This window comes from Doryrhamphus excisus, linkage group LG10 (genome assembly GCF_037039965.1).
Source record: "Doryrhamphus excisus strain RoL-2023G ecotype Guam linkage group LG10, RoL_Dexc_Guam_v1.1, whole genome shotgun sequence".
NCBI classification, from domain to species: Eukaryota; Metazoa; Chordata; class Actinopteri; order Syngnathiformes; family Syngnathidae; genus Doryrhamphus; species Doryrhamphus excisus.
This window is the reverse complement of record NC_136366.1, coordinates 17,656,362-17,679,326: the sequence shown is the minus strand read 5'-3', so window position 1 is coordinate 17,679,326 and position 22,965 is coordinate 17,656,362. Positions and strand designations below refer to the sequence as shown.

The window sequence follows — 22,965 nt, the reverse complement described above, 5'->3', positions numbered from 1 at the left end:
CGATGTACCGATCTTGCCCGGGGCAAGTTAAAACAAAATTCGGGCAAGTAAATCCAATCAGTGATATTCCCGTCGGGCAAGTGCACTTTGGCATAGTTTTTTTAAGCGCTTCTTGTTGGGTGTTGGTAAAACACGGACTGCGTAATTCCGGTGGTAATTTGCAAACCAACCCTTACAAATCTTGTGCGGTCCACAGTCCGCGTTTTACCCACACCCGTTGTTCGTGATCAACCAATCAGCGATCGTTTGACTACGACAACATCCATCATGGCGTCCCTGCCGACATCGTCTAATTCTGAAGGAAAACCGCAAAAACTGATGAAACAGTGCCTCCTAAAGAAGTATTTTTGTAGCGGCAGCAAATCAAATGATGGCACAGGTGAGTGAATCACATTGCTGTGACAATTTGAAGTGGTCACAATGAAACACCACCGATTAGATCCAATACCAAGTGCTGATTTTGCACAAGCTACAAAATCTAGCGCTTCCATTTCTCTGTGGATTTTTCTCACCTTTGCTTCACAAATTATTATTTGACCATTGAGCATTTTTTCTGGATTAAAAACAGAAGAAAAAACACTTTACTAGTACACAAATGTGTCTATTCATGTTATAATGCTATAATGTTTCATTGTGGTGCACAACTTATAAATATCACTGCTTACTATAACTATGATGTGTAAAGTAGTATGGCATGCCATGTTAACATACATCTCCACTATTTTTCAAACATTCCTCCAAATACAATGCGTCAGTACTATTATCTGATGAATTATCAGCATATATTGATGCTAAATATATTAAACACTGATAAATGATAATTAATTTAATATCAGCCTGGGCTTATAAAGGTGATGTATCTTTACAGATCAAGACAGATGTGCACAGACAGATGTGACCAGTTTAGATGTGCAACCTTTATGTGGAGGAGACAAAGTTAAAGTCAGTGAGGATGTTCAATCCACATATTCAGAGGCTGAGCCATGTGCCAGTGCCAGCAAGAGTTCCAGCTCTTCTCAGAAATATGAAAAAAAGAGAAAAAGGAAATTTCAGCAGCATTGGCTAAAGGACTTTCCATGGCTGGATTATTCATCAGAAACCAACGAAATGTCTTGTACAGTTTGTAAACGCTTCAAGGAAACGGCAGACAAGTCTTCTGTCATGTACAAGGGTTGTTCAACATTTCGTATTGGCACACTTCAATCACATGCCACAAACAAAGCCCATCTGAAATGTATTGATCGTGACTGGGAGCAGAACCCCTGTGATGAGGGGCCAATGGTAGATGCAGTACGTCAATGTCTTCTTGAAAGGAAAGAAAAGATTATGAAGCTCTTTAGCACTGCTTACTATGTTGCTCAGAAAGAAAAACCTTTTGTTGAGTATCAACATCTGCTTGATCTCCAGAAGAAGAACGGACTGGACATCCCCAAACATTACACCTCAGATAATGCTTGCCGAAGATTCATACCCTTCATCTTTGAAACCTTAAAGAAACCCCAACTTCAAAACATCCAGAACGCACGTGTCATATCTGTACTGGCTGATGGCTCCACGGATAAGTCGACAGTTGAACAGGAACTTGTCTACGTCAGGTACATTCTGGATGGGGAACCAGTGAGCCAATTCCTGTCAGTTGAAGAGGTGAACAATGGGAATGCCCAAGGTATCCTGCAGTCAATTGAAGGGGCTTTTGACAGATACAACTTGATGGACTGGAAAGACAAGCTGGTGGGCTTTGGTTCAGATGGAGCTGCTGTGATGATTGGGTGCAGAAATGGTGTTGCAGCTTTACTGAAGGCCGACATACCTTGGCTCATCCCAATTCATTGTGTAGCACATAGGCTTGAGTTGGCTGTCCTCAGAGCTATCCAAGACAATGAGATGTTCAAGAAGGTCAAGGACGTCCTCATTCATATCTATAAACAGTACCACTTCTCCCCAAAACAACTCAGAGAAATCAAGCTTATAGCTGCAGCAATGGATCACAGTATGCCAAAACCCTCCAACTTGGATGGTGCAAGGTAGATGCCTCACCATCATAAGGCACTCAAGATCTTGCTGGCAAGTTATAAACCACTGGTAGCTCACTTTGAACATATCGGACGAGCTAACTCAGTATTGCAATTGCTCAGGAACTACAAAGGAGTTTACTTCTGCCACTTTCTGTCAGATGTTCTGGAAGTGCTATCCATTCTAAGCCAACAATATCAGAAGGATGACTTGACGCTGTCCATGGCACTCCAGTGTACAGAAAATGCTCTCCTGTCTTTGATCGCTCTCCAGCATAGACCAGGAGAATATGTGCAAAGGTTTCTGGAATCTGTAAATCAGGATGGAAAGTTTGAAGGAGTAGAACTCCAACATTATGATGTCAACAACCACTTTCATGACATCAAGGCGGCTATTATTGACAGTGTGAGAGCACACATCTCCAGTCGCATGGATGACATTGACAAAGGGCATATCCTCCAACATGCAAAGGTATTAGACCCTGCGGAATGGCCCCTAGTCATGGATCGCCAGCAGTTGGCTACTTTTGGAGATCACGAAATTGAGAGTCTGTGTGACCATTTCAATGGCTTGCTACAAAATCTGGGATGTGATGTCAACCAGTTGAGGTACCATGAATGGATTGATCTTAAAAACTATTTGCTCAGGATACAAGCAAGGCATCAGGGGATGAAAGTTGTGTGGAAGGAATTGTTTTCTGTGCACAAGGACCGCTTTCCAAACATCTTGATCCTAGTAGAGATCATCCTTGTTCTGCCTCTCTCAACTTCAGTCTGTGAGAGAGGCTTCTCCTTCATGAAGAGAGTCAAGTCTGACTGGAGGGCTTCACTCACCACAGAGATGCTGAGAAGGCTTCTTTTCATTGCCATTGAGGGACCTTCCCTTCATGCTTTTGATGCCAGCCTATCATTTGACATGTGGTTGACAGGGGGTAAAAGGAGAAGACGATACGTTTATGGGGAAGCAGAATCCTCATCCGACTGAATGATTTATGATATGTTTTAATTGTTATTCTTTATGTTCCAGTTTGTGGCTCAGTTTGTGGACTTTTTCGGTTCTATTTTTCAAGTCTAATAAGACCACAAAGTGTTTTCTAAGTCTTTCTTTTTCTGAATATAATCACCATGCACAACTTAAGATCATGTGATGTTTATTTTACTTTATGTCAGAGATTAAAGCTGTTAGTTTGATCTGACTCAGGTTGCAATAGTAAAGAACGTTTACCCAATAACTTGTATTGTCATTTATTATTTAATAAGCACAATGTTTATTTAATCATGAATGTACTTTTATTTATCAAGTGCCTAGAAGTCTTGACAATCCAGATTACCATGCAACGTCATGATCTATGTAGGAAAACAACCACAAGAAATGATAATCATTTCATCTTTATTTGAGATTCTCATGTGATGCCACAAAAATGAGATGTTATCATTATGGCAGTCTTTTCATTTTACATGGGGCAAGTTCGGGCAAGTAGTTCTCACCCCAAGGATTCCCCATGGGCAAGTCATTTTTGTTTTTAATGTAGAGCCCTGCAGTCGACAGTACATCCCCTGCTACGTGGAACGCACTGCACCCTTGCGCGCGTTAGTGCGTGCCAAGGGCTCTAAGCATGCCAACGCCAGGCTGGACTGGGACTCGGGGACTTCACTAGCCTTCGTGCTAGCCACTAGCCACTAGTTCAGTCGTTGGCCTCTGCTTTGGCTTTGCAGACAACCGTTGTGTACTCGTTACACCGCGGGGGTCGCGACTCTCATCCAAAAGACCACCCTGCCCTGCAGGATGTCTCATCTCTTAGGTCACCTCGGCGATATCCCGAGCCCTGGGGGCTCCTCCTCCCCAACCAACAACTGAGGCGATTTCTGGATTAACTAACGCACACACACACACACACACACACACACACACACACACACACACACACACACACACAACATACATGCAAGTGGCAAACTATATTACATGCCACTTAGGATAAGCTTCCTGGCTTTGTTTTGACATTTTTGTCATTAGCTATACTTCTTTATCTCACTCTGTGTTCTTTTTCGTCTGTAGGTGTGGTCGGAGGCCGAATAACTGCCACGGCGGTCCCAGACGGAATGGTGTCCACCAGTGCTTCTAAACGTTACAAGAGAGAGTTCCAGACGAATATAAATTAGTCAATCAGATTGCGGCAGGTTTTGAGTCAATTATCCCTTGGATCACCGTTAATAAAAATGTTGATTGCATCAATTATGTGCATTACAATCTACAGCGCCTCTCCAATCAGACCGAAGAAGGCTTCAAGGCGGTAAGTGAACAGTTGCGGGCCACGTCTTTGATGTCCTTTCAAAATCGTATCGCTCTCGATATGTTATTGGCAGAAAAACATGGTGTGTGTGCAATGATTGGTACGGAATGTTGCACTTTCATCCCAAACATTACGGCCCCGGGTGGTCGTTTGTCTCGTGCAATTGAAGGTCTCACAGCTTTGAATAAACGCATGAAATCATATGTCGGTGTGGACACCAGCCCGTGGGACTTGTTGATGAGCTACTTTGGTAAGGGGAAAGAGTTGGCCTCCGGCATTATTATTACAGTTTTAGTGTTTCTTGTTTTGGCTGGTCTTTTCGTTTGTTCGTTGTCAGTTTGCTGTTGTCTCCCGTGTTCCAAGTGCCTTTTCCAGCTCATCCTGTCCAGGGTGATGGCGGCCGATGGGCGAGGTCAATATCAGTTGGCCCGGCTGCATCCACCGCTCCCACAGGGCGACCGGGTGCTTCTTCCCGAACTCTGATCCGGTATTTCATCTTGTGGCCTCTGTTGAAGGCATGAGGGGGATTGAAGGATTTCATATATGTTTGTCTCCTATTCTTTGTGTCTCATATATGTTTGTCTCCTATTCTTTGTGTCTCATATATGTTTGTCTCCTATTCTTTGTGTCTCATATATGTTTGTCTCCTATTCTTTGTGTCTCATATATGTTTGTCTCCTATTCTTTGTGTCTCATATATGTTTGTCTCCTATTTTTTGTGTCTCACTCATATAACTATGCACTACATGTAATCAAGTAGAACCAAGCAGCCTTGGGCAAATCACAGGACACATAATCGCTTTCAAGCACATACAGTTCCGGAGCTCTCCTACACATCCACAATACAAATTCACAACACTAATCTACAAATATATTTCAATGAGCTCAATTTACAAAAGGCATTCATCTCATACTGAGAGTCCCAAAACATACAACAGTCCAGTGGTCCAGTAATCGAGTGTCCAGAGGTTCAGGAGTGGAGGAAAGGAGTGAAGTTTTTATGAAGGCCAAAGAGGGACAAAAGGGAAAAGGACGGCTGCAAAGCCTCCTACCAGCCCGGTCAGAGCAGAGCAGGTGGGTGACAGCTCATCAGTGAATCTGGGCTTCAAGCTTCCAGGCGTGTTGCCTCAATGCAGGGTTCCTAGCTTGCCATCAAACCTGGCCAATTCCATAGATGTGATCGAACACTGCTCTTTTTAGTTCAGCGTTGCGTCGGTGGACGGCCCCTATATTGCGACCACGTGTGTAAAATGTTTAGACATTTTCCCCATGTATAAACTTCAACAACGAACTTTTAAATACCTGCAGCGATTCTCTCCATGCGTCCCTCACCGCTACCGGTGTGTAGTCCCTTCCGGACTATGTATACGTCACTGATTGGCGGCGCACCGTCACGTGACTTGGTGAGACACCGTCACGTGACCTAATGACATTGCACCCCAAAACATATCACTTTATTTTCCATCTTAAATATTTACATTATTTATTTTCTATCTGGGTTACACCCTCCCCCCTTTAGAACATGCAACTCCCGATGCATGCTAAACATCAAGAATGTGGGGTTCCGAAGGACGGGTCGCTGCAAAGGTAGTAAAGCCTTCGCCATAAGCGTCAACTAACCCTTGAAATAAAGTCTGTACGACTGAAATAAGGGGATTTCCTAGTGTTGCGTATTGGAGTCGATTAGGAGGGTGACGCTGCCGACTAGACCTTCTAACGACAGGTGTGGAGTCTATGGCCGGTACCTCGCTAGCAGGTGAGTTCGGAGCGCCAGCATGTGATTCTGCTGGACTGCGCAACAACTCATTCTGAGTGGGGGATATCTCTGCTTGATCAATGAGCTCTGGTTCTTCTACAGACAGATCTTCAGGAACACCAGTAAATGGGAGTCTTTCCCTTTCAAGTAAGTTCTCACCAGGCTCAGGGTCTTCTTCCATGGGTAAGGAATTTGATTCGGCAGCAGATTCCCCATCAGCAGGTACGGTCATAATTTCTGAAATAGGAGTCACAGGCACAGGTGAAAGATCGACAGCCTTGGACGTGGGCTGACGTGTGATCTCAGTAATGAGTTTAGCTGGGTTTGAATGATGGAACTGGAATGTTGTTGGTTCAATCCCGAGTTGGGGTATATCCCACTCGTTACCATCATCCAGATCTTCGGTCTGATCAGCACTGGCTTGTTTCTGGCTCCGAGTGAAAGGACGACGAGGTGGTGTAGTCTGTAAAAGCTCTGAGTCACCACTTGCTGGTAGGAAAGGGCATGGAAGTAGCAAATCTCTATGCAGGGTACGAACTGGTCCGTCCACGTTGTTTTCAGGTCGTACTGTATACACAGGCAGATTCCCAGCACGCTTCACAACAACATAGACTTCCTGCTCCCATTTGTCCTCCAGCTTGTGCTTACCACGAAGCCTGACATTCCGTACTAAGACTCGATCTCCTTCTTCCAGACTTGACGGAGTAACTCGCTGATCAAATCGTGTTTTGTTGCGTTCACCAGATTTGACAGCATTTTTGGATGCAAGTTGAAAACTTTCTTCAAGTCGGGAACGAAGACTTGCCACATACTGAGAGTGTGTGGTGGGTTGATTTTCTCGTACCGGCAATCCAAAAGCTAGATCCACCGGAAGACGTGGTGAACGGCCAAACATCAATTCGTATGGGGTGAATCCTGTGACGTCATTCGTCACAACGGTTTTACATAATCTTTCCATTTGCTTTTCTGTTTATGCTCAAGAGTTCCGAGCATGGCAAGGAGTGTGCGGTTGAACCTCTCAACGGGGTTCCCTCGAGGATGATATGGAGTTGTTCTAGTCTTTGAAATTCCAGCAAGTTGGCAAAGCTCCTTAATCATTTTAGACTCGAAGTCAGGTCCTTGGTCTGTGTGGAGCCGTTCAGGTATTCCGTAGCACACAATGAAGTTCTCCCATAGACATTTTGCCACCGTCTTCGCCTTTTGGTTTGCTGTGGGTATAGCTATTGCAAACTTTGTAAAGTGATCGGTGAAAACAAGGATATCTTTAATATTGCTTTGATCTGGCTCTAGTGATAGATAGTCCACGCAAAGTAACTCCAAAGGACGTGTGGTTTTTATATTAACTAATGGTGCAGATCTTTCTGGTAGTGTCTTACGTCTCACACAACGGTTACAAGTCCTGATTTTAGTCTCAATGTCGGCAGTCATATGAGGCCAGAAAAACGTACAATGTACAAGGTCCAAAGTTCGCTGGATACCCATATGTCCCATGTCATCATGCAGACTTGTGAGAACTACTGACCGCAGCTCCTCTGGTAGCACCAACGGGAAAAAGACTTTATCCCTTTCATACCTCCTCCGATACAAAACATCCTCTTGTAGCTCAAGACGGCCAAGCTCCCTCAGCAGCAACACAAGGTCTGGTAGCTCTTGTTTTTGCATTGGAAGGACCTTCTCTCCAGTCTCCATCTGATGTATGACCTCTCTGATGACAGGATCAGCACGTTGCTTTTCCTTGAGGTCCAGGTGTGACAGGGAGGGAACAACTGGTAAACCATGATGGTCCTCGCTGACATAACAGTCAGGGATGGCTTTGGCTGTCAAACTCAAAGATTCAACCAGAGTTAGGGAACTCTCTGCTGTACTGCCCGGCTGACTGATGACAAGGCAGCGATGACAGATAGCAGAAACAACATCAGGATCAAGTTCATCTACTTCACCTGGTTCAACCACATGCTCATCTGTGAATTTGGAGATCAGATCCCAGTCTTTCGGTACTGTCAGGTCAGTAGGGTGGCTGTGAGGTCGACGAGACAGTGCGTCAGCATCAAGGTTCTGCTTCCCAGCTCGATATTGCAACCTAAAAGTGGAGGTGGACAAGGCAGCAAGCCATCTGTGACTGGCGGCATCCAACTTTGCAGAGGTTAACAAGTAAGTTAGCGGGTTGTTGTCAGTCACTACTACAAAGTGGCCCCCGTACAGATAGTCATGAAACTTTTCACAGACACTCCACTTAAGTGCAAGAAATTCCAGTTTGTGGGCAGGGTACCTTGATTCACTTGCTGACAAGCCATGATTGGCGTAGGCGATAACCCTCAGCTGACCCTCCTGTTCCTGATATAGAGCAGCCCCGAGCCCGGTAGTGCTGGCGTCGATGTGCAAGATATACGGCAGCTTCGGGTCGGCGAAACCAAGGACAGGGGAACTGGTCAACTTCGTAATGAGCGTGTCAAATGCTACTTGGCCAGCAGGCGACCATCGCTCACCAAAGGGTTGTTTGGCATCCTGGGATTTTGCTAAGCTGCACTTCAGAGACTTGGAGGTAGGCGTATACCCCCGGGTTAGGTCATTGAGAGGTTTGGCAATGGTGGAATACCCCTTAATAAACCTCCGGTAATACCCAGCAAATCCCAAGAATGACTTCAGTTCTTTCAAAGTTTTCGGAATTGGCCAGGACTTTAAGGCATGAATCTTGTCTGGATCTGTCTCTACTCCCCTTTCCGAAACAATGTGTCCCAGATACTTCACAGATGTTTGGAAGAATTTACATTTCTCTGGAGAGAGTTTCAGACCATATTCCTTCAACCGATGTAATACTCGCAACAGCCTCCGCTCATGTTCTTCCAGTGTATCTGAAAATACAATTAGGTCATCAAGGAAAACAAGAACTTCTTTTAGATGAAGATCTCCCATACTCTTCTCCATTAACCGTTGAAATGTGGATGGAGCGTTTGTTACCCCTTGGGGCATCCGATTGAACTCCCAGAATCCGATGGGCGTCACAAAAGCTGTTTTAGCTTTGTCGGCCTCATTCATGTCGATCTGGTAATATCCAGATTTAAGATCAAGAACGCTAAACCATTTCGAACCAGTCAGAGCGTCGGCGACGCGTACAGAGAACGGTGCCCCCTGCTGAGGAAAGGGCGACAAGATCGCTCAGCTCCTGGTCAAACCCTGCCTGTTCTCTCTGGCAGTAGAGGTGGATCCTCCTGTCGCACAAACGCCAAGGGGAGACAGAGGATTTGGATCGACAGATAAAGTGGGGGCTAAAGTGTGGGTCAAACAGACCCAAGGCCCGCCGAGACCTGGAGAAATCATTGCGCAAGGAAATGATAGTAAATAAATAAAAGTAGTGACCATTCTCTATGATGGAGAAACTAAATGGGTCAATGTGCCCATCCATAAATGTTATAGGAGAGAAAACTAATCATGTGTTTTGTTTTTCAGTATGATTTATATCTGTGTTCACAGTCTGGTGGCAAGCGTCGGGGCGTGGATGTTGAGGTTGCTGGTGGGACGTCCGGCGAGAGGGGCCCGAGGAAAATGAGGATGGTCTATGTTGGGGCACTCTCCTGGCTGTCCTGCTTGCATGCGGCCCGAGGAATGCCCACTTTTGGGTGACACCGGTGGAAGGAGCTCCTCGCGTGCCTCGCGTGGTTCGAGTGGGATGGAGGAACAGCACCAATGATCGCACGCAGGATGACTTCCACTGTCCCGCGGGGTCTGCCTGTCGTATCGCAAACGTCACTTCGGAATGCGACATCTACAGAGGACGACACAAGTGGTCCATAATCCTGAGGGCGGGATGCAACGTTACTGTTGCAGCTGAAGTAGCCCTCTGTCGACTGACGGGTAATCCTTTCGCGTCAGGTGGAACTGCACCATGCTCATCGACCAATGGGACACAATGGACGGTGATAACAAGTGACATGGATATTTGGATTTCAAACTCAACTGAGATGGCAGTACGACCATCGATGATTTGGGTCATTTTGGTAGTACCACAACATCATCCACAGGTCAGGCGACAGCTCATGGGTTCCGCAGGGTGGCACAATGGATGCCTACAACTGTAGAAACACAGAAAGGGGGAGCTCATGTGATAGACGCATTTCTGGGTTGGAACGTTGATATGTGGGATGCAACATCAGAAGTTTTACACGATGTTACAATGACGTTGAATAGTACCAAATGTACCTTGCAAATGCTTAATGCTAAAGTTCAGCAAGAACGTTTGTTGAGAACATTGACCTCCTCAGCAGTGCAGCCGTGGAGACACTTATGAAACATATCGGACCGCGTATGGTTACAAGTTAAACCTAGCCTGACTCAGTGCAATGAAACACACTGTCAAGGAATGTGGTTGGAAGTAAACGTAACCCGACCCATGACCGTATGCAGATATCGGATTTTGCCATTAATAGTGGGAAACCATTATTATTTCTTGAAAACGCATGGGGACTGATTTAGTCCACAGACTAATCTGACTTATGATCTGGAAGGTTGTGACGTAATGGACAAGGGGACTGTATGCTTACAAATGCAAATATATCGAGACCCATGTTTTACGAATGACACGGCACTGTGTGATTGGAATGTGGAGAAGCCTGAGGACTTGCTATACCAGATAGGGCCCCACTCTATTTGTGTAGCAACAGTGAATCTACATCCCCAGTTGCCAACGACACCGTTTTCCGGATGTTTATGGGACGTGCATCTGTTTACCTGGCACAATCAATCGTTTCGATTGACAAATTTCAGTTGGACGAACCGACTGTCTGCTGTGCAATGGCAAGCCCTATCGCTGCTGTTAGCAGAGTTCTTTTACCCAACGTTAAACGTTAAACGCACATAACACACGGCACACGTTGTTCAGTGCTGAGTGAAGCACCCGCACACACGGGCTCACCTGTTTTATATTAATTAGAGCATGTGGGCAGTTCCCTAATCACAGTCACGTGATACCAAAATGAACCAATAAATCATAACATTTTAACAAACAAAATGAAATGAGAGCACATCAACACCCCCACTTGCTCACATTTTACAAGAATCATGTCAACATAAACTTCACAGGTTTTTCTTTTTTTTTTTTTCCAATGCTCACACAAAAATCATAAGTTCAGAGTTCATTAGTTGTTCATAGTCCATGGTTCATTCATCAAACATAAAGGTTTCAAAGTTCATCAACTTCAGCTTACTGGCTGGTTTCGTTAGGATGCCTGCAACCATTTCATTAGTTGGACAGTATTCCAATGTCACATCATCAGTTTGTAAAGTAGATCTCACAAAGTGGTATTTAATGTCCACATGCTTACATCTTTGCCTATGTACAGGGTTTTTGGCTAGAGCTATAGTGCCCTGGTTGTCCTCATAGACTAAACACCTGTATACCTGTCCATCAAAATACTTCAGAAGCTGTTTTAAATACAGACACTCTTGCATGGTCGCAGCTAAAGCCATAAACTCAGCCTCACAAGTAGAGAGTGCAACTGTAGGTTGTCTTTTAGTTTTCCATGAAACAAATGGCCCATCTTTGTTCAGGCTGATACAGTAACCTGTCGTGCTTTTTCGATCAATATCAGCGGCCCAGTTGGCATCACTATAAGCATGGATTGTGTTTTCACCTTTGTGCTTTTTGAAACAAAGTTCTTTGTTTTGAGTACCTTTTAAGTATCTCAACACATGCTTTACCGTTGTCCATTGATCAGTTGTCGGTCTAGTGAAGTACTGAGATAGTTTACTCACTATAAAACTCAGGTCTGGCCTTGTACATGTTGCTAAGTATATTAAGCTCCCGACTGCCTCTCTGTATTTCCTCACATCATCCATTAGTTTAGCATCATCACTGTAGTCAAGTTTCTGTTCACAAGGGGTAGCTCTGGCTTTACAGTCTAACATGTCAAATCTCTTCAGTATTTTCTGTACATATTTGCATTGTGACATCTTAACACAATCTGCAGACTGTTCAAAGTCAATACCCAGGTAATGTGTTAGTTTACCTAAGTTTTTCATTCTGAACTTGAGTTTCAACATTTCTTTAACACATTGTAAGACCTCATCATCATTGGCAGCAATAATCAAATCATCGACCCATATGATTATGTGCACTTTTTCTTGTTCAGTAATTTTGCTATAAACACAATGATCGGCTGGGTTCTGTACAAATTTCATCTCACACAAATAATCATGCAACATCTTATTCCAGTTGCGTCCTGACTGTTTTAGACCGTACAGGGATTTTTCTAGTTTGCACACTAATTTGTCACCTTCTTTTGATACAACTTCATAACCTTCAGGTTGTTCAATGTAGATTTCACACTCGATTGGTGCATGAAGATAAGCAGTTTTTACATCCATCTGGTGAACAACTAGCTGCTCCTGTGCTGCTTTCTGTGCTAATACCCGGACACTGGTCATATTAGCTGTAGGGGAGAAAGTTTCATCATAGTTTACACCTTTCTTTTGGCTAAACCCTCTGGCTACATATCGGGCTTTGTACTTGTCTGATCCATCAGTGTTCTTTTTCATTGCATAAACCCATTTACCCCCCACTACATCTTTACCCTTGGGAAGAGTGGTCAAGGTAAAAGTTACATTGTCTTGTAGTGACTGCATTTCTTCATCCATAGCATCAACCCATTGTTTTGCATTAACTGAAGTGATTGCTTCTGTGTATGTTTGAGGAACATTACACAGGAGTCTGTAGCAGTAGTCAATATTAGTAATATCCTCCTCAAAAACACATGCATGATCACCATAATAGTCAGGCTTTCTTCTCTCCCTATCAGGATAACGTTTCTCAGCAGGTTTGTGTTCTTCCTGTTTGCCTTCTTCATTTTCTAACTTCACTGTTTGAGCATTTTGTTCGTCTTTCACATCTGCTTCATTGTTTGTGAACACTTCCTGACTTTCTATCACTTGTGGGTTAGCTAGTGGGCTTGTCACACATTTTCTCTCATTTTGAATGTCAAAATCATCATCTGCATCCAGTACCTCCTCATTCTTTTTAACTACAAACTCTACAAGTCTGTGTTTTTGTACTTTTCTGATGCTGGGATAGTACACCATGTAGGCCGGACTATTTTTATCATATCCAATAAAAATGGCCCTCTCACATTTAGAGTCCAACTTTCCTTTTTGTTGTTTGTAAGCATAACACACTTGTCCAAATTTCTGCATTCTGGCAATATTTGGCTGTCTGCCTGTTAACATGTAGTAAGGTGTCTGTTTTGTACGTCTATTAAAACACCTATTTCTCACCACAGCAGCTGTCTGGACAGCATAGGTCCACAACATCTTTGGCAGCTTGCTCTCTATTAGCATACACCTGGCCATTTCAAACAGGGTTCTCCAATTGCGGTCCGCTGTACCATTTTGGTGTGGAGAATATGGAGCGGAAGTCTCATGCCTAATACCCATCTTGCACATTAATGCTTGGAACTCTCTGGATGTGTACTCTGTGCCATTGTCATTGCCCACATGGGCGTTGAAGTCTCCCAGTAGAACGACGGAGTCACCACCCCTCTGATGGACTCCAAGAAGGCCGGGTACTCCGAACTGCCATTTGGTGCGTACGCACAAATGACAGTCAGGACCCTTTCCCCAGCCCGAAGGCGTAGGGAAATGACCCTCTCGTTCACCGTGGCTGACTCCAACACAGAGGCACCAAGCCGGGGGGCTATTAATAAGCCCACACCAGCTCGCCGCCTCTCCCCTGCAGCAACTCCAGAGTAGAACAAGGTCCAGCCCCTCTCGAGGAGCTTGGTTCCGGAGCCCAAACTGTGGGTCGAGGTGAGTCCGACTATGTCTAGTCGGAATGTCTCAACCTCTCGCACAAGTTCAGGTTCCTTCCCCACCAGCGAAGTGACATTCCATGTCCCAAGAACCAGATTTGGCCGCCGAAGACCAGGTCGCCTACGCACCCGCCCTTGACCGCCACCCAACACACATTGCACCGGACCCTTATGCTTGCCCCCATAGGTGGTGGGTCTATGAGGGGGAGATCCCGTGTGGCTTCTTCGGGCTGGGCCCGGCCGGGCTCCACGGGTGAAGGCCCGACCACCAGGCGCTCGCCTGCGAGCCCCTCCCCCGGGCCTGGCTCCAGGGTGAGGCCCCGGTATCCCACATCCGGGCGAGGTACGTTGTCTCCTCTCGTTCTTGCTCATATGGGTCTTCTGAATCACTCTTGGTCTGTCCCGTCACCTCGGACCTGTTTGCCTTGGGAGACCCTACCAGGGGCATATAGCCCCAGACAACATAGCTCCTCGGATCACTCGGGCACTCAAACCCCTCCACCATGATAAGGTGGTGATTCACGGAGAGGAATTTCATGTTGAGTACGATAAATAAATAAAAAAATTAATGAGGAACTGCTAACATGTTTGTTATCATGTTTATATGGCTACTATATTGGATAATACAAATGTAAAGGTGATTATATGGGTGTTATTTAATATTTAGAGGGTTCTAATAATGTTGCACGGCGGACAAATGGTTAGCACCTCACAGCTAGGAGACCCGAGTTCAACTCCACCCTCGGCCATCTCTGTGTGGAGTTTGCATGTTCTCCCCGTGCATGCGTGGGTTTTCTCCGGGTACTCCGGTTTCCTCCCACATTCCAAAAACATGCTAGGTTAATTGGCGACTCCAAATTGTCCATAGGTATGAATGTGAGTGTGAATGGTTGTTTGTCTATATGTGCCCTGTGATTGGTTGGTGACCAGTCCAGGGTGTACCCCGCCTCTCGCCCGAAGACAGCTGGGATAGGCTCCAGCACCCTGGTGAGGATAAGCGGTAGAAAATGAATGAATGAATGAATGATTTCTTATGAGAAAAATCTATTTGGTTAGCATCCGTTTTGGTTTGAGTAAGACCTTTTGGACTGAAACCATGGCCTCAGAGTCTCATCCCCAAAGCATTTAGATGAATAAAATTATCTGCCCCAATGGCTGAGCAGAACAAAAGTGAGTGAGCATCCTGAATGATGCTGGACTGATGGGACAGAGGATCTTCAGAGAAAGAAAGGAATATAAGAATGGTTTTGAATGGTTTATTGTTTTTTCTTTTTTTTTAATTTTTGTGTGAGGAACCCCCAAAAAGATGGACGGCTGTCCTTCACGATGCCTTCAGAGATCAGATGGAGCTCTGCAGAAACAAAACACCACACATAACTTTAACTAATTGTCTCATAAAAAAATAATACATTCATCCCTAATCCACATGCAGTCATTTTTATCCATATAATGTACATGATAAAGTATAAAACAAGACAAGATATAACAGCGGGTTGATTTACCGTCTTCGGTGATGATCGGCATGGTGATGAGAAACTGAAGGATTGTCTCATCTCTGTGGAATGGGCATATGGCCTGACGCCAGAGCAGAAACTGGCTGATCGGCTTTGTAATATCCTCCAGTTTCTGAAAAAAAAGAAAACACATTTGAGTCAAATCTAATCATAGCTACCTACACTTACATACACTATACTCATCCATATTTTATTTATTACATTTGTGTGGTTTATTTGGTTAAAGTACAGATTAATGATGAAAACTGAGGTGTGTGTTTAATTGTGTACCAACCTTGAGGTTGATGTGTCCATTAGGAAGCCTGCTAGCACAGCTTTCATCCAGGAAGAAGATGTCCTTCATGAGAAGACAGAAGAAAGGAATGACAATCTTCTCCTGGGTGCTGTCAGCAGTGTTGGACATCTCAGTGGCGTCATGGAGCGCAGTGCGATAGTTCTTGAAGTTATAGGATGGGTCCATCAGGTTCTGAGACAAACAAGAATAAGGCAATGATAGTGTACTGTGTCCTCCATGATGGTATTTAGTATTTGGTCATGTGATTTTTCTCACCTCTAAGGTTTTAAACCTGTGAGTGTTGTCTTTATTCCAGGTCTTTTTCAGCTTGGAAATACAGTTCATGTTCATCCCCGCTGAAAGGTAGAATCACAGATTTAGTGACACACACAAAAAGAGTCCATCTGTGCTTTTTTTGTAAGACAACAATACTTCACTATCAGGTCTAGAAAAAGAAAAAAGAAAAACTCAAAAGCTGGAACAAAAGGCAGCAGAGTTCATGGTAAAAAAATACTCACCAATGATGGCCATTAGGGAGTTGAAGTTTCCAATATCCAAACACTGCTGAGCCACATCGATGAAGAACTTGACCACTCCATCTCTGTGTTTCTTCTTGGTCGGCTGCAATGCCAGAACACGAATAAGTCACAGACTCCTAAACAACCCGTATGGAGCGCCATGAAATCTTTACAAGCTGACTAAATGCAAACACCAGTGAACATACCATACAGATCTCAGTAGCCACAAGGGAGCTCAGTCTGTTGAACCACCTCACATAAGCCTCAAGGTTGCTGCCCTGACACTGAAAACATGCACATGAGAGACAAAAAAGACCAACACACAAACACCTGTAAGTCAGTAAGTAGGGAAAATTGGTCATGTCATGTTTTAAGTCCAGACACACACAGACATAATAACTGTCACTGCACATCTACCTGAGGGTTCTTCACTGCAAATGAATGGGTGAACTCCTCCGGCCCGATCAAACTCATCCTGTCCTGGAAGAAAAAGGATCAGCAATAAAAGTTAAATGGTGATGAAGAAAAATCTTTCAAAGTTGTATTTGTACACCACAACCACATATTTACTGTATGACTAAAGGTGTGGTTAGTGTACAATATCATACTATGGAGTCCCAAGTAAGTGCTTACTATTTCAATGTGTGTGAGCTGCTGGGCGAAGATGATGGGGTCATCGCACATGCTCAGTATGCCGCTTCTTTCCTCCGGTTCCGGTGAGGCAGGATGCTCGGCTAGCATGGAGTTTAGCACAGCGAATGTTGACTTGCGTTTCATAAGACGGTCAGTCGCCTGCTGTATGTCTCGTAGTGAGTACTAGTGACAAAAAGAAAGGGAAAAAATATATCATATGAATAGAAAGTGATGACGAGTGAACTGTGTGTCAGTGCCATTAGCTGACCAAAAGACGCATATGCACCATCTAGTGACCAAAATGAGTTTAGCGCCCTCTAGTGGACAGAACAAAAAGTAGCATCAGTGCAGTCCAATGGAATTGAATGGGGATTTACAGCTCTATAATATAGTATATAATATAGTTAGTGTCATCTAGTGTGGTAATTTTCAACCACTGTGCAGTGGTGCACTAGTGAGGAATTATCACTTTTTTTTATGAAATTAACATTTATTCATAATTTTCTGCAAATATTATGTAATTGTCTAGTGTCCGTGGTGTAACGACTGTCCGAGCAATGTAATATTCGTCCGTGTGGGAACACGAAGCTGATGCATCGTTCCTACAATAGACTAGTGATGCACGTGAGAGGTCGTGGCGACATTTTGTAACATTTTGGGTTAGTGATGTGCCGCAAGATCCCCCCCCCCCCCCCCAAAAAAAAAGTGGCTCAGGAAAGGTGGAGAAACACTGATCTAGTGTTTGATGTACGGAGGAAATGTGACACTAACCTCGTCCACGCCAGCTACATGATGTGTTATATCTCTGAGAGAACGCATCATCCGCTCATCGCTGAAGTCGTGTGGAAAGGCCTCAGTCCACTCAGTCATCAGCTGCACCAGCTTCTTCGCCTCTTCGTAGAGACGTATCTGAAGAAACATCAAATGTAAGCATAAATACCTTGTCAGTTATTACAACTTGTTGTCAGTTGTAATCTACAGACCTGATCTAGCAGGTCATCTCCAGAGCCCTGCTCCAAACACAAGTGGCAAACTCGTGTCATTAGATCATAGGGCTGCAGGAAGAGACGTGAAGTCAACAGGAAGTTGAAGGCGTACGGCTTCTAATGATGTGAAGGACACAGAAGGGGATGGTGAGGACAAGTGAGGCTGACAAGTGCATTGACAGAAAGATGGAACTCACATCAGGGTAGTAATCCATGTGTTGGATCAGCGCCTCAAGAGATGCTGAAACCAAATTGTTTGCCATTTGCCTGTAATTGAACATGTTCACCTGCAAACAAGACAATAAACAACAAAATATTATTTTCATTCTCGAAGTCAACGTGTAAGTAAACAAGTGCAAGTTAGTCGTTATATTTCATATTATAATTAACACGTTACTACACACAAATCACACGTTACCAGCCTGTAAAAATTAACAAAACTAACCAACAAAGCAGAACATCTAATATCAGCAAATTGTTTTACGATGTATTTCTTTTAAGCCGTGCGTTTTATTTTTTCCAGCGTACCTGTCCAATGATGCAGCTCAACGTTCCGTTAGCCGTTAGATGAAAATTATTTATTAATTCTTCGTTCGATGTACTTTCCATCCGATTGACGTTATTTTATCTTTATCTTTTTACAATAAATACACAAAACTGTGTTACAACTGGAACTTTATGCGATTAGACAATTAGAAAATCGCACTTACCATCGCAATGATGCAGTTCAACGACGTTAGAAAGTATCCTGTCGATGAATTTTTTCACAAAAAATCCAGACAAAACAAATCAATCTTCAAGCAGGTTGTTCGTGATGCTGTCAGATCCCTTGGGTGTTTACCCTCCTGATATTTCAAGCACAGTAAACTTGATCTCTGGAGGCCCGATAAACCTGACCAATCAGGGCCAGGTGAAAAGTCTCACGTGGGATCAAGGGGACCAATCGCAGCAGAGGACGTAAACTGTTCAGTTGCTGCCATCCATCCATCCATCCATCCATTTCTATACCCTGTAAAAAAATAAAAAATAAAAAATGATGACTATAATTATTTGAATTATTATCTAGTTATCTATCAATCAAATGGTCGTTTGTGTACATGTTTAAACTTTAACATTATCTAATAGCATTATAGAGGAGAAATAACCCATATATTAATGGGAATTTCTTTTACAAATATTTCTACATTAAATAATTCATTAAAACTACAGGCGGCACAATTTTAATGATAAATTTTGAATTGATTTAAAATCACGAAGAACTAAAAAAGAAGGTGGTTTTAAGAAGTGTTAAAACATATATATATATATAATATAGCAGTTGTCATGCAATGCTATGAATGTCATTGCTAATATTTGATCAATGTGGACATTTACTTGTCCTGATCCCCTTGCCCTGCTGCGATTGGTCCGATTGGTACAACGTGGTCCCACTTCTGCGCTATGATTGGTCAGGTTTACAGGGCCTCTGGAAGTCAAGTGGCGGGTTGCTTGCTAGCAACGGATAACCTGCTGAAATCACTTTTGTGTGGCTCGTGAGTGACAGAAGTAAAAAAAAATAGACCGTTTTAATTTCTGACGGTTCACCGAACTTAATTCAGCTATATCACTCGAAAGGTCGGTGTGATTTGAAAAATTGTTCTGTTAAATAACGTCCCAGTTTTAACTTCGGATACAGTTTTACATATTTGTCGTTAAGTGTACTTAACGTCGTTCAGGTGGAAAGTGTATCGAACGACCGGCTGTGTAACGGCTAATGGAACGTTAGTGTACTGTAAGAAATAAAACCCCTAAAACTTTGAAATTCTTATTATTAGTAGTAATTTTCTTGGTTATGAGCTGAGATTTCATATGTGTTGAATTAGCGTGTGTGTTTATTGTGGTTTTTTTTTTTGCAGGTGATCATTCCAGTTACGAAGAAATCCCTTGAGGAAATGATCCATCACTTGGATTTCTTCCCTGATGTGAGTTCCAAGCAGTCATTGTTTTGTTTTTTTATGCACTTGCAATCTCACTTGTCTTCAGCATCCTGTTCTGTGTCCTTCACATCATCAGAGGTCAGACATCTTCAACTTCCTGTTGAGTTCACGCCACTTCTTGCAGCCGTACGAGCTAATGACACCAGTTTGTCACCTGTGCTTGGAGCAGCAGCGCTCTGGAGATCATCTGCTATCAGGTAGGTGGATTATAAACACACACACACGCATAATATTGCTGACATGTTGACACTTTTGTGTGCAAACATTTTTAAACACATCTTCACCAATTAAACATTTCACCTTCATGCTAATCTTCGATTGCGAACATTGATTTTTTGTGCCCAATCGATGGTACTAACATACCTCTTTCTATCCACTAGATGGCACTAACTGCTGTCATTTGGCATACACTACATGACAGCTGCCATGCTGGATTCAATCCACTCGATGGCACATTTATCTCTGTTCGGCCCATTAGACTGCACTGATACTTTTTATTTTGAGAAGGTACTGACATGCCTCTCCACTGTTGGCAAAGTCATTATCACACAATTTCTGTCCACTAGATGGCACTAACACGTCTCATTTGGTCCACTACATGGTGCAGATGCTTCTTTTGGTCAGCTAATGGCACTGAAAAAGTCACTTTCTATTCATATGATATATTTCTTCCCTTCCTTTTTGTCACTAGTACTCATTGCGAGACATACAGGAGATGCCCCACCGTTTTATGAAACGCCAGTCAACACTCATCCAATATGAAAAGGAATTCACTGGATTTTCTACGCTGAAAAAGTCCTGGAATATAAAGACAGGAGAAGATTGTCATTCCTTTCTTCTGTCTTCCCATGAAAGACATCTTCTTCCTGGATGAAAGCTGTGCTAGCAGGCTTCCAAATGGACACATTAACCTTGAGGTTGGTCCACAATTAAACACACACACACATTGACTTAGTGACACATTAAGAAATAAATGAGTAATCACAATGCTATGATGTAACAATGCCACCTTGTGGATGTGTATAGCACACAATTGCTTGTGTACAGTTGTCCCTCATTTATAACGTAGAATTGGTTCCAGACCAACAATAAATTAATTTCCATGATAATGTTAATAAATGGATAGACCATAGAAAAACATGTTTATGACTTTCTAAATATGTTATTTAAACATCATTGGAGACCTGTTGACATGAAATAACACCTCAATAGTCACCTAACCAGTTAGCCTTGAATTTATTTGTTCTTAACTTAACTTCATGCAGTGTTAAAGGGGACCTATTATGCTTGGCCCTTTGTATTGTATAGAGTGATGAAAAATTATTATAACATATTGAAAACTTTATTTAAGCTGTCTATTGTCTTGTATTTGGGTGAACCATGTAAACATGTATTATAGTTAATATTTTAAGGTATGAACATTTGTATGAATCAGTTGTCTGTACATTTAATCAAAATTGGATCAACCCAATCAATATGATGATATGCTAAGAAGTTCTCTATGTATTTATATATAAATATAAGTAGTATGGACTTTCGCCAAGGCTGCCCTTTGTCACCGATTCTGTTCATAATTTTCATGGACAGAATTTCTAGGCGCAGCCAAGGTGTTGAGGGAGTCCAGTTCGGGGGCCTTAGAATCTCATCTCTGCTATTTGCAGATGATGTGGTTCTTATGGTTTCTTCGGGCTGCAACCTTCAGCGTTTACTGGGACGGTTTGCATCTGAGTGTGAAGCTTCTGGGATGAGACTCGGTACCTCCAAATCAGAGGCCATGGTTCTCAGTCGGAAAAGGGTGGAGTGCTACCTCCGGGTTGGGAATGAGGTCCTGCCCCAGGTGGAGGAGTTTAAGTATCTTGGGGTCTGGGTGGCGTGTGAGGATGGGGAGCATGCTCCTCGGAGTGGGGCCTACTGGGGGGGCGGTGCTCTTCCGGGCGTTTGGGTGTCTGCTGCCACCTGTCCCATGCTCTGCTGCATCGCTGTCCCTGTCTTTGCCCATCCCCAGTCTTGCCTTCGGGGATGGTTCTCCGGTACGTTGGTGGAGCGCTGCTGGTTCGGGGGGGTTGGCCCTCCCGGTGGATGGTGGGGTCCGTCGGTGGCCTTGTGCTGGTCTTTACTCCTCCGCTCTGGTGCTTGGCCTCCCCATGACTTGGAGCTATGGCTCTCCCTCACGGGGGTGAGCTGCCCGGCGGGTGTCGGCCGACGCGGTGGAGCGCCTCACCACTCGCCTGCTCGCCCCCTCCGCTTGCTCATGTGCGGGCCTCCTCCCCTCACCCGCTCCTTTGTCTGCCACACTGCCGTAGCCCTGATGCCGTGGTCGAGGGGAGTCTGGAGGTGCTATGCCTTGGCGGTCCATACCGCCCTGGGCTCGGGGCCTGGTTGTGGGTCTGGGACCCCTGGGTCCCCTGCCCTGTGATGCCCCGGACGCCCCACCCGGGGACGTCCACAGTGTGTGCTTGCGTGTGTGTGTATTGAGTGGATGGGGTGTGCGCGTGTGTTTGAGATTATTTTATGTATTTATTGTTTTAAATACTTAGATAAATAATGATTAGTTTTATTATAATTATATATATATATGTGGGTGTGTGTGTATATGGCCATATAGATATACGGGGGGGGGGGGCTCTGCGGGGGTCTGACGCAGGGCGTTCCATCTCTACCGCCCGGTCCTCCATGGGGCAGTGTGCCCGGGCCTCTTCTGTCCTGGCCGGGGCAGTCCTATGTCGGTGGTCAGGCCTGGGGTTACCTGGGGCGGGCTGGGTTCTGCTTCCTGGGGGTGTGTGGGGGGCGGCGCCTCCGGCCTTGGACGGACTCCCTTCCGGCTGGCAGGGGCGCCCCTGTGCCCACGGGTGTGTGGCCTTCGATGCCCTTCTGCCCTAGTGGGGTATGGTCTCCCGTTGGTCTCGGGGGTGCGGCTCTCCTCCGGCCTGCTGGCGCCCTGTTGCCGGTTGGGATTGCTCCTCCATGGCCTCTTGCTGGTCTCTTCGGGGAGTTGCTTCGGGGGCGGGTCTTGGGGAGTCGGCCCTGGCTTTGCCCACACCCACTCACAGCACATGGGTGCTTCTCTATACAATCTACCATCTTATCCCTGATGTTTATATGCTATTGGTATGCTATTATTACAGTAATAATGATGTCAAGCAGTGAGATTTTAATTACTGTAACCGTATGGCTGTAATTGTGTTTACTATCATGGTTCATGTCTT

At 44.4% G+C, this 22,965-nt stretch overlaps 1 protein-coding gene across 1 annotated transcript; it reads right to left on the bottom strand.

The window, feature by feature from the left end:
- Positions 1-10,094: 10,094 nt before the first annotated feature.
- Positions 10,095-18,046, bottom strand: LOC144901169 (ras-GEF domain-containing family member 1B-B-like). Its single transcript, XM_078794353.1, has 11 exons — positions 17,981-18,046; positions 17,781-17,900; positions 17,569-17,706; positions 16,798-16,980; positions 16,582-16,644; positions 16,371-16,448; positions 16,165-16,267; positions 15,923-16,002; positions 15,647-15,838; positions 15,361-15,484; positions 10,095-10,132 (listed from the first exon to the last, which is right to left on the bottom strand). Exons 1-11 carry the CDS (start codon positions 18,044-18,046, stop codon positions 10,095-10,097), a joined length of 1,185 nt encoding a protein of 394 aa, XP_078650479.1.
- Positions 18,047-22,965: the final 4,919 nt, after the last annotated feature.

Bases quoted from the DNA above. Each gene is read 5' to 3' on its own strand.
- LOC144901169 (XM_078794353.1), bottom strand. From the start codon at position 18,046: ATGGCAAACAATTTGGTTTCAGCATCTCTTGAGGCGCTGATCCAACAC. The intron at 16,981-17,568 runs GTTAGTGTCACA...TTTTGTCACTAG, and splicing joins ATGTAGCTGGCGTGGACGAG to TACTCACTACGAGACATACA. The intron at 16,645-16,797 runs GTAAGCACTTAC...TTTTTCTTCCAG, and splicing joins AGCTCACACACATTGAAATA to GACAGGATGAGTTTGATCGG.